Source organism: Pseudopipra pipra, chromosome 5 (assembly GCF_036250125.1).
Source record: "Pseudopipra pipra isolate bDixPip1 chromosome 5, bDixPip1.hap1, whole genome shotgun sequence".
Lineage (NCBI taxonomy): Eukaryota > Metazoa > Chordata > Aves > Passeriformes > Pipridae > Pseudopipra > Pseudopipra pipra.
The window spans coordinates 66,905,565-66,924,348 of record NC_087553.1 but is presented as its reverse complement, the minus strand read 5'-3'; the positions used below and the strand labels follow the sequence as shown (position 1 = coordinate 66,924,348).

At 36.6% G+C, this 18,784-nt stretch overlaps 1 protein-coding gene across 2 annotated transcripts in view; it reads left to right on the top strand.

Moving 5' to 3' along the window:
• The window catches only part of SEMA3A (semaphorin 3A), a 325,143-nt gene that overhangs the window by 203,442 nt on the left and 102,917 nt on the right, over positions 1–18,784 (top strand). For both annotated transcript variants that reach the window (XM_064656446.1, XM_064656447.1), the window contains 2 exons: positions 2,511–2,668; positions 5,365–5,427. In XM_064656446.1, coding sequence (XP_064512516.1) covers positions 2,511–2,668; positions 5,365–5,427 — 221 coding nt within the window. The remainder of the gene's footprint in view (positions 1–2,510; positions 2,669–5,364; positions 5,428–18,784) is intronic.

Genomic DNA, 18,784 nt, shown 5'->3' with positions numbered 1-18,784 from the left:
ACCCAACATAGTTACTTTTAATATTGTTGCTTACTCTGAAAGTCACAGATAATTAAAAGAAAAAAATATATATATTTCCCTGCACAGCTACATCTGGTCCTTTTAAGTTATACTGTAGAGACTTATGAACAGTGAAGATGATGATGTAATTTACTCTTGGCCATAATAAACCTTAGACTCCAATGTTATGATCTCACTTTTTTCATGAATATTAGAAAGAAAAGAAAACATCAATCACCATCTGTAGATGTGAATATTTAGATCTCTGCATTAGGAAAATCATATCAGGCTCCTTTTAAGCCAAGTAGCTGTGTGCCTAACCGATCTTATTTCCATTTTTATCAGTTTTACCTTTGTGTAACATTGACTTCAGCAGACACTTGTCTTTACACTGCAGTCACAAAGGACAGAATCATACCTATGTGAGTTCAAACCAAGAAAGATGAAAAAATTACAAAGGTTTTTGACAGCTATATTATAAGAAAAATGATCAGATACAGATGACAGCAAAGCATTTCTAGCCAAGAGAGTTCTAAGACAAGTTAAGCAATCAATCATCTACATCACTCACTATTCAGTGAGTCGACATTCAACATCTGAATCAGTCATTACAAAGTAAAGAGAATTAGTAAAGTCTCTAACAAAATGCAAATAAATGAACCGGAGGACAATAGAGTCAAATTCTAGAACTTGGCAGGAAGCCAGAAGAATTATTTTGACAAGACTGCTTGGGGTGATTTGATTGTTTCATTTAAAAGAAAAAAAAAAAAAGGAAAAAAAAAAAGGGAACTTCAGTCTCCAGCAGTACAAGTTTTAAAAAGTATACTGTGATACAAATGTATAGTTATATTTAGTGAGAAAAAGTGTAGAATATGGAACATAATATAGTGTGTGCTGTGATGCTTTGCTTTGCGAATTAACTCTTTTTGGTGCTAGTGAGAGTTTTTTCAAATAAATACAAAGAACACCAGAGCAAAACTAGCCCAAATGTTATGCAACTCTCAGTGTTATCTTTGTCTTCCTTGAATATGTTGCCTACTAATGCTTTCCATTTCAGAGTATCAGCCTGCTTCAAAATCCACCTGGTATAAGTGAACATGAAAAATAGGTTTAACATCTGCAGGACTACAAAGATGCAGGTGCTGAAATTCTGTAAATTCATGTGTACTACTATTATGTAGGTTCAAAAAAGCCTCATCTAACATACACCTTGTTCTTGTTAAAATAAAATAAGGGGGGGAAAGAGGAAAAATAAGATTAAAAAAAAATTAGGCAGCAATTTCTGTTTTAACAGCAGTTTCTCCTTGATTTTTAACAGCATAGGGGATGCTTACACTCATTCCTCAGTTGGAGTAATGATGGAAAATGGGAGGGATCTTACCGAAAACCAAAAAGTCATAGCAGGTAGCTGCACTGTTAGACAAATCCTAGACATTCTCAGCTTGCACATATGGCAGAAGTAACACAAATGTTAGATACATGAAGCTTGGGCCATCAGCCCTTGCATTGGATGTGTTCAGTCCCTTTCTCATCTGTCCTTCTGGGTCCATCAATAGAACTACTCCTGCTCCTAAAACTGCATGTTTGCCTTTGTACGTCCCAAGGTCAGGGCTTGAACCACATAGGATTTGCCATCACCAGGAATCTTTCTTATTGATGAATTACTAGTGCAGGTATGCCTTAAAATGATAGAGATGGTTTGGTTTTGGTCCTGATATGAATGTAGATAGACAGGAATAAAGAAAGAGTGTTTTCATGAGTATTTGTACTAATATAGTCTACATTATATTATGGCAAAAATATTTTTCAGCAGTTTCAGAGAAGTATGTATGACTTTGTTAATGTCTGAATAGCTAAGATGCTGAGGATCCTTGTACTTAAAAAACTCCTATCAAGTGCAATGACTCTGTGAGGAGCATGAGAACTAGAGTATTACTCTTTAACAGAAGCCAAGTTACCTTCTCTAGCTTCATTCTTGTTCCAAGCAAGGGAACAACATACTGCCTGTGTCAGAAAGCTCAGAAAAGAATAATACATGTAAGAATAGATGTTACATCTTATTTCCTCTCATCAGCTGGTCATTCTTATCCCTTTTCTTGTAACTTATGGATCTGTATGAAATAGTTCTTTCTGCTGGAAGTAGATTTTGTGTTTAGGTGTGTTTTTTATCAGGTGGTTGTCCTCAAGTTTATCCTTGCAAATCTCATTGATTGAACAAAATTGAACTTTGTCCAACAGTTGATGAGCTACATGGATAGAATTTTACCACCTAAAAGTTCGTACAGGCTTTTAATTGATTTTGCTGTTGTTTTGACCTTTGTGTAGAGCTGAATCTCACCACCAGTTTCAGTACTTGCAATAAAAACAGTCAAGTGCCCAGGTACGTAATGCTTTCACTGGTTCCTACTCACTGAGCATAAATTCCTAAAATGGTATCTATGCAAGTCAAAATATAAGTCTGTATTTCATTTGACTGTATTAACAACAAAAGTGTTCCCTTTGTCTTACAGAAATGTTGGAATCCAACAATATAATCAATTTCAATGGACTAGCTAACAGCTCCAGTTACCACACTTTCCTCTTGGATGAAGAACGGAGTCGGCTGTACGTTGGAGCAAAGGATCACATATTTTCCTTCAACCTGGTTAACATCAAGGAATATCAAAAGGTACATTCATTCATGTTCTGTGCAATGTAAATATATACTTCTAATGTTGAAGACTTGTTATTACTCAGACTATGTTGTGCACTGTTGGAATTATGTAGTAAGTGTTTGGATGTCAGGAATACTGTTACAATGAAAATATTTGCTGACTCTGTGAAGAGAAATTTATAATGAGCCTATGACCTTTGACAGTATAATCTGCAATATTTTTTTCAGACTACTGAAAAAAAGTGAAGGATAAGTGAATAATCCAACTATTTCCCAAACAAGACATACTTTCATGTGTACTGCTAAAAAACCAAACATCTCTTATGACAATTTGCACAGAGAGGCCTTATTGCCCTGTATTTGTTTGCAGATAAAACAAGCTGTTTGAGAGTTCAGTGTTGATTTTTCTTCTTTAACCCAGCACTTGTAGGACCTCTGCTTCTGCTGCTTTCAAATCAAAATGGTTTCAGTATTAATAAAAGAGGAATAAGTCAGTAAAATATTGCCATTCTTGATGAAGAGTATAATTTTCCAGTAAAAGTTGGTGACTCATTAAAAGCTGACAAATAGTTTAGTGTCATTCTTCTGTTGGAGTCTAAATAAATAATTTAATTTTTAATTTATTTTAATAAGACAAAATGCCAAGAAGGTAAACAATGGGATGGAGGTTTGATTTGTTATATTAAGTGTTTTGATGGCACACTTTTAAAATCCAGAGAGTACCCTTTTATGAGAGATATATTGCTTTAATACCCAGGGATTATTTTTTTTTCTTGGTGTTCCTGACCTTTTGGCCGTTTGACTATTAGCTTCCTAAGATGATAGCAATAAATACCTTGTGTTTTCTGTTCAGAGGGAAGACAGGCTATTCATTTGTATTCTCTAAGGATAAAAGGATAAAAGGAAAACTGGGTATTTTCTTTTCTATTCTCTTTAGAGCAGCTATAAAGGAAACTAGCTATTTATTTGAATTCTCTGAGGGATCAATAGCTTAATGTGCAAAACATCTGGAATAATTAAAGGAAAGAAGGTGTTTCCATTGCAGAAAACAGCTCTGTAGAATGGGAGGAATTGTGTCTTACATACTTACATATTTAGATACCTTTAGAACACTCTTTGATTTTATATACAAATATTAAAATATTAAATAAAGAATTGCTGCCGGTAACATGAAAATGTATGTTAGCAACAGACTTAGAGAAAAGACTTACAATTTAGACTTTAGGTTTAAGAATAGGCAAAAGGCTTAAAGAATTTGGAGATCTGTTTATTATAGACAGGAGAGTTGTGTAAGAAACTTAAATCAAAATTACAATGCAGTCAGTGCTGAACTCGAGCTCAAACTTTACTGATTGTTTCTTCTGCCATGTAAAAAAACCCCTCAGGTTTCTGTCTAAATGCTCGTGGCAACATCAAAACTCAAAAAGCCAAATCTTTCAATTTATTAAAAAGAGATCGATTTAACTGTCTTTTAAACCAAATTTGAGGAAAATATGAGACTAAGGAAAAAGAACATCTAGAATACTGGTTTTAAAAATATTGAAATTTTTGCCCAAAACTTGAACTGAACTTGAACTGGTCCTTTTGGGAGATCTGAGAAGTTTGGTTAATGTTTTTCAATGTAGTAAATTTTAATTTTCGCGTGTCTCTGCACGTTTTAAGCTGAGAATAGCAACAGGAAGTAGTGGGAATCCTTTGAGAGAGAATGTGCTCATAAAATTTTCAGCCTTATTTTGTAGACTTAACATGTTTGTTTGTGTTTGAATTTCATTAAGTTTTAAGAAAATTTTGAATTTAAAAATGTTGCAAATTGTATTTTCAAATGTCATATATAACGTCTCCTTTGACCTCTTCTGTCATCCATGTTCATCCTTCTTTCTTTTTGTTTTTTTTTCATTAATACTTTGCCTTTTGCTTTCTATATTGAACACCAAGACTGTAATCCAGACTTATGGCCATTCATATTGCATTATCTGAGGCTCCCAAATGAATAGCCTTGCATTTTATGGGAAGATCATGTTTTATTCTATATGTAATTCCTAAAAGCTTTTCAAAGAAACATGAATAATTGACTCTGAGGGTCTCTTGATTTTCTCTGTATGAGGTGAGATCCATTTTCTGCAAAAACACTACAGCAAATCCTTAGGTTTAGGATTAGTTGTGTTAGTGCTGCTCTATAGGAACAGCATAAACATTTCTATTTTGATGGTGTGAAACTTGTCAAATCCCATGGCTTCTTTTTATTATTTAATTAACTAAACTTGGCAAAAGAGTAAACTAGTAGATACACTGAGGCAAACAGCTCATTTCCGATGCTGTAACTAATGTGTGATTGAATTTCACACAGATCCCATTTATTGTTAGTAAGTATCTGCAATTTTTTGCTCTTAGTCTCCATTCCATGAGATTTAAAACATTTAAAGAACATTCACTTAATGGAGAGTCAACCGTCTTATCATTAATATTCGAGATTCACAGCTGAAATTCACAATACAGACTATATTTCAAGATTGTTTTTACTGTGGCTCCTATTATCCCTGTTTTGTTCCCAATATTACATTTATTTGTCGTCAAATTTTAAGGAAGAAAAGGGAATAAGGAAAAGAATGGGGGAAAGAGAAACTGGATAAAGGCACTCTAGCATTCGACCTGCAATTTGTGAATATTGAAGCATGTAATAACACAATCTGATTTTTGTTTTGTGTCTTTAGATTGTTTGGCCTGTGTCTCATTCCCGAAGGGATGAGTGCAAGTGGGCTGGAAAAGATATTGTGGTAAGTACAAATCTTTTTAGCATTTTTTTTTCCTTTTATAAAACATTGTAAATATTTTATTATGTCTTACTGTGTTAATTCTTAAAGTATTTTTCCTACTCTGTAAGGTCACACATCTGATCATAACTTCAGTCTTGAGTTTTCTCAGTTATCATATTCAACATAATGAAATTTTGTCTTCATGACCAAGGGTTTAAATTTATAAGTGGAAATCATGTAAATTAAATAGAATTTATCTACCAAAAAAAAACCCCAAAAAATGTCAGAATGAGAAATATTAACCCTTGAATACTCATCTCCTGAAGTCAGGATGCGTAATATTTTGACCTATTTTTTCCCTGCTCCATGTTCCAGTCCTACAGTGAGCTCCAAGAAGTGCTTTTTCTTTGTAGCATCTCTCTGGAGTCAGAGGGTTCCCCTGAGCTCTTTCCTTCATGGAGTTCATAGCAATATTGAGGTCAAAGTGTTTTTAACATTCTGCATTAGTTTTGGTGCCTCAGGAAGGACCCTGTTACACTAGCCATCATTTTCTTTACATTTTCCCTCATTCCTGTGTGCATCATATTCCCTGTATTTATGAGGTAGGAGAGACATAGCCGGTAGCCCCCAAATAGCAATCATTCCACACTGATAATAACTGTCTTCTGTATAGGAACAGAATGGGAAATAGGAGGAAAGGGCTGAAGAAGGGGGAAAGCAGATAAAAAATACATGCCTGCAATAAGCCAAACAAATACTTGCATAGCAAAGCCAAATGGGAAATCATTGTGGTTGCCAAGGTATAAGTGAGAGTGGAACTTGGCCCCGTGTGGATATGCTATTGGCCTGATTTTCAGAGATGATTCTGTAAAATATTCATAATGCCAACCATATGCCTCTGGAGAGCTCCATTTGAATAATTTCCTAGGTCATAATAAAAATAGTTTCATCAGTCTTTACCTAGGCCATAGAGGACAGTTGTCTTCATAAAAAAGCCATTTGGGAACAGTAGAGGTGGATTAGGTGAAAACTAGGAAATATAGGCTAAGCTATATATGTGAAGGGACAGCTGAAGTGCCAGATACTTAGGCTATCTCATTACATAAAAATAATACATTTAAATTAATTCATGTTCACAAATAATTTTCAGGAGTCCTTTACAAGGTGAAGCCTAGAATATTCAAGGTTAAAAAAAAAGGCTAGTGTTAAATATGTGAGAAAATTAACTAGCCTTGCTGCTTGATCTTAAATGAAGTATTATGATATTACATTAAGTAGATTTTTTTAATAGCTGGGGTAAAATCCCAGAAAATTAGTAGGACATTCAATGCCTAAAGTGAACGTATACTCTTTTATTTTGAATAATTATTTTCAGAAATTCACAGTAGTAAGAGTATGCTTTATACATTGGACCATGCTGATTCTAATGCAGTTGTTGAAAATCATAGAGACGCATGTTTTGGAGTAAGCTGGGAAGTTCAGGTCCCCATCCTCTGGCTGTGCTAAGCTTGAGAGGACTGTTTATACTATAACTTCTGTTCACCTTGATTCTTTTGCTTCCTGTAATATTAGGACAGCTACACCTGCTGATCACGAGCAGAAAGTGAAGCCCATACCACACAGCAGTGCAGTGTGTGCCCCTGGCACATGAGCTGCCTGCTATGATCCTGTGCATTAGGAGCAGCACTGCCATGAGCTGGTGGGCAGAACAGGAGCACGGAACTCAGCGCTCAGTGCAGCCCAGACTGAGAGTAACAGCAGTACAGCAAAATGTGCTAATTTGTTTTCAGAAACATTTTTCACATGTAGGTTTGTTGGTGCTGGTTTTGCTTTCCTTTTTTTTTTTTTTAATTTTAGAGTTCTCTACGAGAGTAGGTGAGAAATTAAAATAAAATAAACCCATACATCATATGTAATGTGGATCCAGTTTCAGGAGGCAGCTAGAAAGAAGGAATACATATCTTGGTGTGTTCAGAACATCATCTTTAAATATTTACAGCTGCTTGTTCTTGCCATAAAACAGTGCATTACAAGCAACATATTTAATGCAACTGCTTTAGCTGTAATTACAGATAAAGATTACAGATCATTTAACAAACTTATTATTCCTCCCTTATTTATTCCTTAAAGCCATTGTCGGTACCTTGGGAGTGTGAAATATAAAGGCCATAAAAATAACTCAACAGACTCTCATTAGTGGGAATAGGAGAAATAGAGGACAAATACAATGACATACAAACCATGCTTGATTTAATACTGCTTTCAGCATGTACCACTTCTGAGATACTGTATACTCTTCACTTGTGATGGTTCAAAACTTTCCACATGACAATCTATACTTCTACATTGAGGTCTTTTTTAAAAAAAACAACTTTTAATTATTGATCTCCAGGGTAAGTCAGTGCTGAAAATGCAAGTCCCCACTAATGGGCCAGGTGCACTGCAGCAGCTGCAGCAGAAGTGTAACCCTGGCCCTGCCCCACTGCTAACCTCAGCTATGGCCTCAGAGATTTCCTCTCATAATTATAAGGGGTAATTTACCATCGTTTTCACTCCTTCAGAGGGATTCCTTATCCTGATGCTGTCAGTCATGCCAATCCAGGCACAGCAGGTTTGTGGCTCAGGACAGTCCACGCGGGATTTGAGGAGAGCAGCCAACGGGGCCTGTTCCCGCTCTCCTGCTACCTCTTTGTTACTTAAGCAGTCATTTCTGTTTCTTAAAGGGCTTACTATATGTTAATTACTCAAGCTTTACTCACTGTATAGATAGATAAAGTTTTTAAAGTATGCTTTGGATCTTTTTTTCATATGAGTAAGCTGAGAAGAGATGCTGGAAGACTCCCCCCCCAGCTATGCAATACCTACTTACAGCAGGACTTCTCTGACAGAGGTTAACTGCTACATTTTCCCACAAAATACAGATTTTTTCCAATAAAATCATAATTACTCTCCCATGTAACTACTTAGTAGTACAGTATATTTCCATTTCCTCAGTATAGAGTATCACAAGCACCAAAGTAACGTTGTTCATGAAAAATTAAAGACTATAAATAATAAATAAGATATTTGCTTACGTAATTCAACTAAATGAGCAATTCTGTGAGGATTTCTTGCTATTTTGGACTTCAGTGTTTTATTTGATCTGTTCTGGTTTCTGTAAGTCCTGTGAATATTTCTTATGATTCCTGGCCAGACCTTGATAATGATCAAAGACGACAAAGTCTCTACAGAATAATTCTCAGCTTTTATACTAAACTTACAGAACAGTCATGCTGCTAGTCATATTCCTCACCAGTGAGCCTCAGTATTTTTGTTTAAAAATCTGACAGTCATCTGGGACCCTGCAAAAACACATGGCAACCTCTGCATTACATGTGGGTTGAATAATAGGTAACTAAAAAGAAAAAAAAAAGAAAAGTGGCTACAGTTCTAGTCTGACATTCTTGGGATATCATAAACCAGCAAAGCAAAGCCTGGGTGATTTACAAAAGTTACCAGAAACACCAGTTAGTTTTGCAAGTAGGAATATGGCAGGAATAAGTTCCTGACTGGAAACCTCATTTAGTCCTTAAACTGTTAATTTACCATTGTTTTAAAAATTTTGGCTGCTGTTCAGTTGATACATCTCTGCACTAGATTTGACTGAGGCACCATAACAGTAGTTCAAGTTACACAGTTAATCAGAGAAATCCCTTTTAAAGGGTATGATAGATTTCTATGACTGGAAAGCTTAAAAGATGTATTTCTGAAGGGCACCTTAGGATGTTATTTTCAAGTGTGATTTGACTATCGAATTTATTTAGCCACTTTTAAAGATTCCAGCTCAAATTAAATTGTTTAAATGGTCCTTTCTGGCCTTGATGTGTGTAAATCTTTAACATTTCAATAGGTACTTTAGTGAAGCCGCACAGGACAAGCTGCATGATGGCTGGCATTTATAGGCACTTTGCATGCTGTATGATATCGGCTTCTCCCTGAATGTTTGTGGTGAGAAATCTACATTGATGTACAAACAGATGCAAAGAGTACCAAGTACTTGGTACCAGCAAGCTTCTGTGTATGCTCTGTCACACGAACATACACAGTTACGTACATACAGGTCCATCCAGCGTTACACTTTTGTGTACACAGCTAAAGTGTATCAGCAAAATTGTGTGTGGGTAAGCACTGACTGTATTATAATTTATAGGAGATAGGCATCTGCTTGGGTTATTTAATTGCCATTAAATTTTATCTAGTTGTTAACTTTTACCTGACTTCAATCGTGATTGATTTTTTTATACTTGATAGTCCTCTTGATGGTAATTTGGAATCACTTTAGATCAAAAACCTGTTTCCAGTGAAGAAGAAGCAAGACTGTTTACACTACACGATATAGCCATATTCTGTGCATGCTTCTTTGCATTCAAGTGTGGCTGGCACCTACTTACTGAGTTTATTGTTCATGCAGGTGTAAAAACATGACTGTAATTTAATTCATCATCTCATTTTTTATGATAATACATAAAGTCAAAATGTTCATATGCCATCTCAGTTTATGCTTCCTTTAAACTTTTCCAGACCCTCCCTAAATTATAGGAAGGGAGGGGATGGATCTATAGAATCATAGAATCATAGAATCAGCTGGGTTGGAAAGGACCTCTGAGATCATCAAGTCCAACCCTTGATCCACTACCGCCGTGGTTACCAGACCATAGACTTATGGATCCCTCAGTGTGTAATGATTTAATTTGGAAAGAAAGAAGAAAAAATAAAAAAAAAGAAAAAGAAAAAGAAAAACAAAAACTAGAAAAGAAAAAGTTGTGTGTAACTCAGCAAGTGTCCCTCAGCCATATCTGGTGATACTTTGGAAAAACAAAGTTGGCAATAAATGAGCACTGTTTCCTTTAACTCATTTTATTACTGTAGTTGCCTTAGGGAAAATAGAAGAACATGGAGGCAGAAAGTAAAAGTAATTCTTTTCATCTGTTATTATAAACAAAGATCTGAAGACAGAATCTGAAAATTAAATATATAATGCTGACTGGACCTAGAAAGCCTGTTTCTAAATTCATCTGAAAGGCACAGTTTTTCCAGTCAAATTGCTTCTGGCCCTTTGGGTTTGCCAAAGAGTAGTTCATTCCTTTCTCTCAGGGCTGTTCCTTTGGAGGACATCTACAGCCAGATTTCCAGCTTTTCTACCACCAACCTTCATCGCCATCCCTGTTTCACTTCTGGCTTCTTGTCTCCAGCACAGCAGTAAAACTCTTTAACAGAGCCTAACAACCCAGGACCCCCATCCACCCTGGGTGAAAGGGAAAGGTGAATGTCTCCTGGGAGCACGAAGGGGTAAAATAAGTAAAAATCCAAAGCAACAGACCTCCCGTAACATTAGGGACAGAATTTACTCTCAATATGACTTACTACAAGAAGAAATGTGATTTTCATTATATTTGTCAGATAAACAGTGCCACTGCATATCCTTTCTGACTATCAGTTGTCCCAGTTAGTGTGCTTTGTTTTTTAGCTTCAGGGCTGCTCGCTCCTTAGTCTTGTACATTTTCTCTAATGTGGACACAATTTCCTACTAAAGGAATTCTCACCATTTGGGAGATGAGAGAGTGAGACATTTTGTAAGTAGTGCTGCTTTAGTACTGCTACTTTGTAAAACTGCTTTGCATAGACTACAAACAAAAGAGGAAGACAGATGGGGGGAGAATCTCCTCAAAACCTACAACTACTGCACTCAGAGGTGAACTAGGCTTGGTAAAAAAGGGGTTTTGGGCACTGGAGTCTTTCAAAGTCCTGTGCAGCTCTCTAACAGACTGTTCCACCCAGAAACTTTTGTTTGTGCCAGCTCCAGTTCTCGAATAGACCCCCACAACACACCCACCAGCATAAAGCCTCATTTATGGCTTATTGCAGATCCTGATCCTACAGCTTGTGTTCATTTAGGCATTTGCATATATTTCTTTTTATGTACTGACCAAGGCAAATCAGATGCTGTAAGGTAATAACTTGTGTCCTTATACAGAGGAAGAATTAACTTGGCAGTTGTTCAGATTTTCATATTTTACCCATTTATGTATCATGGGGAGTCATTTAAGTCTTTCAGGATGGGGAACAAATTGATATAGATCAAGGAGAAAGCTAATTTTCCAATTTTGGGCTTATTTTTCTGTTTATAGGTGTGACTATAGAAATTTGCTTCTAAAGGAAATTTAATATTCAGCAGATTTAATGCAGTCTTGCAGAAATGTTTTCTTTGTTGCTTTTGAAATACAAATTTACAGAGTCAGAAAAGGCAAAGTAAAGGAGAAATGAAGGAAAAATCGTTCCCCAAATTATAGGGTTTAATTTTCTATCAATAGATGTTCCTCATGAGCCCTTGTTTGGCCTTGGCAAGTCTGAGAATTATTTATGGCTGAGTTTCCAGCTATTGCTATTTCAAAATGTTGTAGGGTAATTCCATGTTATGATTTACTGCACCCTAAGATGGACAGAGTAAATTTATTCTTCATACATTTCTTTCCAGAAAAACACATTAACTGGATGACTGGTAGAAATGATCGATATGTTTAGTCCCTGTTTTCTTTCAGGGCTTCAGTCTGAAGTTCATGAAGTCAAAGAAAAGCCTTCCCTTTGCTACCAGTCACATCTTTTTTTTTCCTTTTTCTATTTTTTTTCTGAATTTGATTCACATTCTTTGTATTTTAGCAAACAGACTGGGCTTTTTGTTTGTTTGGTTGCTTTTTCATTTTTTGTTTTTTTGTTTGGTTGTGGGTTTTTTTGGTGGTTTTTTGGTTTTGGGGGATTTTTTTGGGTTGGTTTTGTTTGTGTCTGCTCTGAAAGATCACATACCACAGTTTCTCTATACTCAAGATGTGGTCACTATGTCACCATTAAATTAGTCCACAACTAATATTTTCTGTAGACCCATTACTTACATACACCAAAAACAGGTCTACTAAATTCCTCCCTGCTGCACACAAATCTAAAATATTGTCTTTTTTCTATTGTAATAACTAAGAAAACTAAAGGGAAAGTTCTTAAAATAACCCAGGAAATAATATGCAATTATTTCCTATGTCAAAGCTAATGCTTTGTTCAGTTTGCACATCTTCATGTCAACAGAAGATATTAAAAAAAAAAAACCCTTTTCAGTGTTGAAAAAGTTTTATATTCTGAAGATGTTGGAATAAGAAAAGTAAGAACAGTAAATAAAGGGAGAATTTATATATTTTTCTCTTGCTTTTGTGTTTGGTTTTGTTTGTTTGTTTGCTCTTTTTCTGATTAAATGATCTTTGTTGGATGAAATGATCTATTCATCTCTTACTCCCTTAGGTAATTCACTTCTGATTAACATTTTCCAAAAACTTTAGATTGTATGCATATATCATGAATATATTAAAAAAAGAAATCCAACCAACAAAAAGATAACAAAAAAACCCCAAACCACTCAACAAGCTCACATTTCAACAATTTCACTTTGGTGCCATATTTTTACTGAGTGGGAATTTTAAGCTTCTGTCACGTAAGGTTCCTCTGTTCAGCATCTTTCTGTGGTGCCAAAACAGTTTAATATCCCCACACAAATTTCCATCATCCCACAGTAAGACACATGTAACCTCATAGAGTAGCTTACAGTGTATGTTTATTTACAGGCACACATACTGCTAGGCAACTGTCCCTTATAGGTGTCACAGTTTTTTGCTTCCTTTCAACACTTCATGGTTTTATGTTCATTTTCAAAAGAGAAGTTTTGAATATATTGTCTTAGGTGGCTGTGAGTGGAAGTCATTAGAGGATATGCCTGTAATATTCTGAATAAAGGCAAGCTGACTGATATGGAGTCTGTGTTATGTGCCTGTAACAGGCTTGACAACCCGTTTGTCTGAAATACTCCACCCAATTAACAGGTGTTGATCCTATTTGGAAAGGCGTGAGTGTAATCTGATTTCTCCAGGAGACAGGTGATTACTCCACCCAGATGGAAGAGATAGATGAGAGAGACTCTTTAGATCTAGGCTGTGGTTGCAACTTAAATTACTGCTGGGCTTGATGAGACTGCCTGGGCTGAAACCGAACTCTAGTGTTCATTTCTTTGCTAATAAAGCCGTGCTCATATTGTGGGACTCGTTTACTCTATAGAACAAAACAAATTTTTATTTTAAAGTTATGGTCAGAAAAGAACTGGCTTCTACTTGACCTCAAGGCTTCCCAATATTTTGAGTTATTTATTAAATACTCTTCTGTTCCTTAAATAAATTTATTCTGTGCTGTAGGAAGTGCATACTACTACAGAGCATAAGAATTCAAAATAAAGGAAGCTTGCTAGCACTCATGGAAAGGTTTAATGTACAACAGTCATGCTATGCCTGCTAAACCCGGAAAACCCACTTGTTTGCTGGACTGCATCCACAGAAGACTTTGGTTTGTCTTGTTAACTATGCATTAACCAGATGTACAAAAATGTGACATGATCATTGAATCAGGTATATTGTGCTGCAGCCTTTTCTTGGCATCCCTCTAGCTGTTCACGGGTCTGGAACATTTGTTATATACATCTTCTGAATGAAGATTTCAGGACATGAAACATGTCTTGTAATTGGAATGTGCCAAATGCAAGAAAAGATTGGAGAAAATTTTGCTTCCTGAGATCACTAGGCCACATGATCAGTGCTAAAGACAAAGATTTAGAGGTCTGGTGTGTCAAGGGAGGCATCTTCAAAGCATGGCTTCTAATGACTTCTTTTAATGGCTTCTGGCTTAAGATTGTTTTCAAGACAAGCCCTAAGGAGTATCCCACCTAGCTTAGCTACCTCCATGCTTATTCTTAGTGATAAACCCTGGGCCAAATGACCAAATACCAGTAATGACCCAGATTTGCAAGTGGATAAGTAGACAGGCAAAGAGACATTTTGTGTTTTGCCCTCACTAGCACAAAGGAAGAACCAGAGAAGCTTTCCATCTGCTGTGCAAGTGTGCTGACAGTACAACTGTTTGCTAATATGGCTTGCAGTTTTGTGGTTTGAAGGAATCAGGATATATCTGCTTTTTTTAATCATCTGCTTTCTTGGCTCCTTTTTTCTTGTCTTGATGCTTTAATGGTTTGAATTCATGCAGACATCCTGCAACTTGAGTAAATTATACATTTTAAATATTCTCAAGAACTCTTGTCATATCAGAAAATCAGGCAGCTAACAGGCAGAACTTAATTGGAAAGATAACTGGAAGTACAGTAAACTGTACTATGCAACCAAAAATGTCTTATCAACCCTCATCAGTCTGAAATTTCTCAGGGCACATCTTGTCAGCAGAGGAAAATCTAGATATGAAATTAAACAGTGGTTCCTGTGCAATGTCAGCAGTGGTCACCATGCTTAAGAGTAAAGTCATTCATGACATCTCCAGAGGAGTTGGGTCCCCCAGATCACAATACAGTATAAAGTCCTGCACAATTTAGCATAAAGGTCACTTATTCTGGGGATCTGTCAGCTCTTTCAAAGCTCTGAGGTGGGAAAACAAGTACAGTTAAAGTCCAGTCCTCAAAATAACATGGATTTATAAAAGGGACTAGGTGGTTTTTTTACCTAGACATATTTTTGGTTTGTATTGGATTTGCATGTGTGTGATGAAATGCACACTGCTTATTAAGGCTTTGACAAATGGGGATGTAACTCCCAAGAAATAAGTTAATAGAAACCCCTTTCTGTAACACAGAGTCCAATACTTCAGCTGCTCAACTTGCTTCAGTCAGCACTGCAGACTGGCTCTTTTTTGGAGGGTGAGAGTATAAAACATTGCTCCTGCTAATTGCAAGGTACGGTAATGACAAAACAGGGATGTAAATGATGATATTGATCCCAGCTACAAGGGTACACAGTAATAAATCACATATTGCAAATGTTCTCATGCCAGCTGGCCTCCCCTGCTCTAAAATCGTGCATCTGCCTATACAGGTTCAGCTGGAAGGTTATCTCATGGAGTACAGGTGCCAGGCAGGATTTCCCCACCCATTACAGCCTGCACACGGCTCCCAGAACTCGGGGACTTTCTCTTTACTGCCAATGTTAACACGAAAGCTTTGCAGTGCTGTTACCAACCAGCTTATTCCAATAAAATAAAATTTTAAAAGACCATTGCATTTTAACAGGTCTTAAATAATTGGCTTTGTTCCCTGCTTATTCTGGGCCTTTTTAAGCAGACTGTGTTTTTGGACCAATATTCTTTTAAATGTTACTGTAATAAAAAGAGGGACACGACAATAATTTTTAAATAATGTTACTGCATTTTACAAAATCTTGCTCCCAAACAGCAAGAGCTGTGAAAGCACACACCATGTAGAGTTCACCCTGAAGAGACTTCCTCGCCCATGCTTACTGACATGCTAGAGTATTTGCCGGGTCTAGCTGAGAATCCATCTTCTGTGTACATGGCAGTCACACATATATTTATTGCACTAACACTCCAGAAATATTTTCCTTGAAACAATGCTACTGCATGCTGAAAAAGATACCAATACCAGCTGAACTGATGGCAACCAGCAGTAGCCCACCAGCAAAAGAGAGAAGTTAAAAAAGCTCCCTGGTAATTCTGGAACATCTTTCATCAGTGTGATAAATTTGAATGACAGCAGTAATATCAAGGATTACTTATTCTCCATGGATATCCCTGACCTCGTCACTTGAGAATTCAACTAATTGGACAGATGAAGGGAAAAAAAAGTAAACATATTAATTAACCTCATGCATGGGACTTTATATGAAAGCTGTCCATCCATTTTGATTTAAAAGACAAAACACATATTTGTTTTGCTTGTCCAGCTGTTAGATGATAGTTTTAAATCCCCTTGTCCATCCAGTTTAGACAAAATCTTCTGATATTTTAATCACTTGGCTATGTGGGAAGGCTGAAATAAAGGAAGAATATATTACTGGATCTGATCCTTATCTGGATTAAATCAGCAGAAAACTGTTGAAGCTAATGATACTGTAAAGGATCATTTAGCCTTCTACTTATTGCACTGCATAATCTGGCCATTTACATTTACTATAATATCTGAGAAGCAGTATGGATATCAGTGTTGGTTAAAAAAATGAAACCACTTTCTTAAAATAAGGAGAAAAATCTGGATATTAGTTCGTCATGGGGACTTACCCTTTAATTTCCACTTAAAAAGATGTCATTAAAAACTATTTGCTGCATTAGTAATTCAGATCGAAGGACGTAAGTTCCAGGCTTCTGGAGGAGAGAGAATTACTGGAAACTGATAAAAAACACCTAAATTCTGTTTTAATTTTCATACGCGGAGCAGATGTTTTGACAGATGGATGGACTTTATTTTTGTAACTGTCCGGGAAAAGTCTGCATAACACAGCCTAATCAGTGTTACATATCTGTAGTGTTTGTTTTTCAGTCTTTCTGCATTCGGCTCTTATGCTTTTGGTTGCAGACATTTTCTTTGTGATTTATTTTTTCAGGTTAATCTCTCTCTGCGTAAGCCCTTTTATCAACTTGATATATAAATATTAGAAAACTCTTAAAAAATAAATGTGCATGTTTGGTTTGTAAGTCAGATATATTGATCTTCATATAGTGGGTGCCCTTCTAGAAAACTTAATTAACACTCTATCTTCTCTTTAAGACAGGCCCTCTGCCCTTATACTTATTATATAATATTTGGAATTAAAAGTTAGAGTTAAGAAATCTGTTCAGACTCACAAGACCTTTTTGACTTTAATTCACACTCTGAATGTAAGTGACAGTCTAATAATTTCTCAACTTGTTCTACAAGTAGGAGTTCAGCATGGCAGAATTTGCAGTGGAGTTGGGGCTTTGGCTGTGTTACCATAGCACGATGTGTTACCTTAGTACTGTTTTAGCCACTTTCATTTCAATAAATCATCAGTGTGGAGCTGGGGATCTGAACCCCCCAGCCTCCTCAGTCAAGTTTAGAGGAAGCGTAAATACCTTTAATGCACCTTTTAAAAGGTGATTTAAAACCTTTTTCTCACTCAGGAATGCCCAGTGAAATTCTGAGGTGTGTTTCCTCCATGTGGCCAAATATATCTTTAACTCCTAGACACAAGGTAGAATGGCTTCAGGGCATATAATGCCCCTGTGCACTTATATGCCATATTAACCCCAGGAAAGCCTGTAGGAGCTTCTTTGGCTTTGGTGAAGTTTACAGTCCGTTTTCCTTCAAACAGAGAAGCAAATTTGATTGGGCCCCAGGTTTGGGGTGAGCACTTCATCTACTGCACATATCACCATTTCTTTGGCCGTGCTTTGGAGGATGTTGGCAATCATGCCATCACAGCTGTTTGCAGAGACAGATCCAGCAGTTATATTGTGAAAACATAATAAAGTAGCTACCTAAGGAAGTTCCCTCTATCAGGACAGAGAGAGGAAGATCTTGCAGGCTGTGCTAAAAGGTCTCAGATGTGATGTAGGGATTTGGCTCCTTGGGTTTTAAGATAGAGGCACTTCTGTACAAGACCAAAGGAGGAACCTACAGCTCTTGGGGAAACCTTAAAGCATTTATTGAAATATAAATGAAGACTAATCCTCTCCAGGGGTAGGCAAGAAAAATGAATGGGTATTTTGAGGACTGCAGTAACTCCCACATGATGTACCTAATTGTCCCTTTGAATACCTGCCTCAGTCATTCTGTACCACATACAACCGCTTATGCTTTCTGCTGTATGTATGTATGTATGTATGTATGTATGTATGTATGTATAAACTCAAGCTCTAGGGCATAAACAGCCCTCTCTGTTTAGCTTTACAGAGAGAAGAAAAACGTTCCTAGTATTAAGCTACCCGTTATAATGAACAAGATTATTAGGTGCAGGAATTTACAATGATTCACTGTGACGATCCCAGTGCTCATCTTCTTTAAGGCTTATTTTCATAACCCATCCAAGTAATACTTTTCAAACCTTACATTTATTTTCATTCGCACTATTCGGCTAAAAGTATTTAAACTCCCACAACACCTTGCTTTCAAATATGAAAAAAATTATTTCCGCCTGGAAACTAGTTTTTAAAAGTCTAGTTTTCTTCCTTCATCTATTTCACTTGACAAAGAGTAATATTCAAACAGTATAGATATGTCCAGAATGTGTCCCCTTTAACAACATCCCTTTCTCGGGGAAAGTGAAAATGGATACAAAAGCGTGGGGAGGCTCAATTCACACTCAGACACAGTGTTTAAATTCCCTGACAATTTGTTCCTTACAGCTTCTGGCTCTAGGTTACCTCCTCTTCCTGCAGTGGATACTTTCTCCTATCTGCCGTATTTTCCGAGATACTACATGCCTTTTGTTGTCTTTGTTTCCCTTCCAGTGCCTTACACTCTGAGATCATATAGTGAAATGCCTCATCCTGCTGGCAC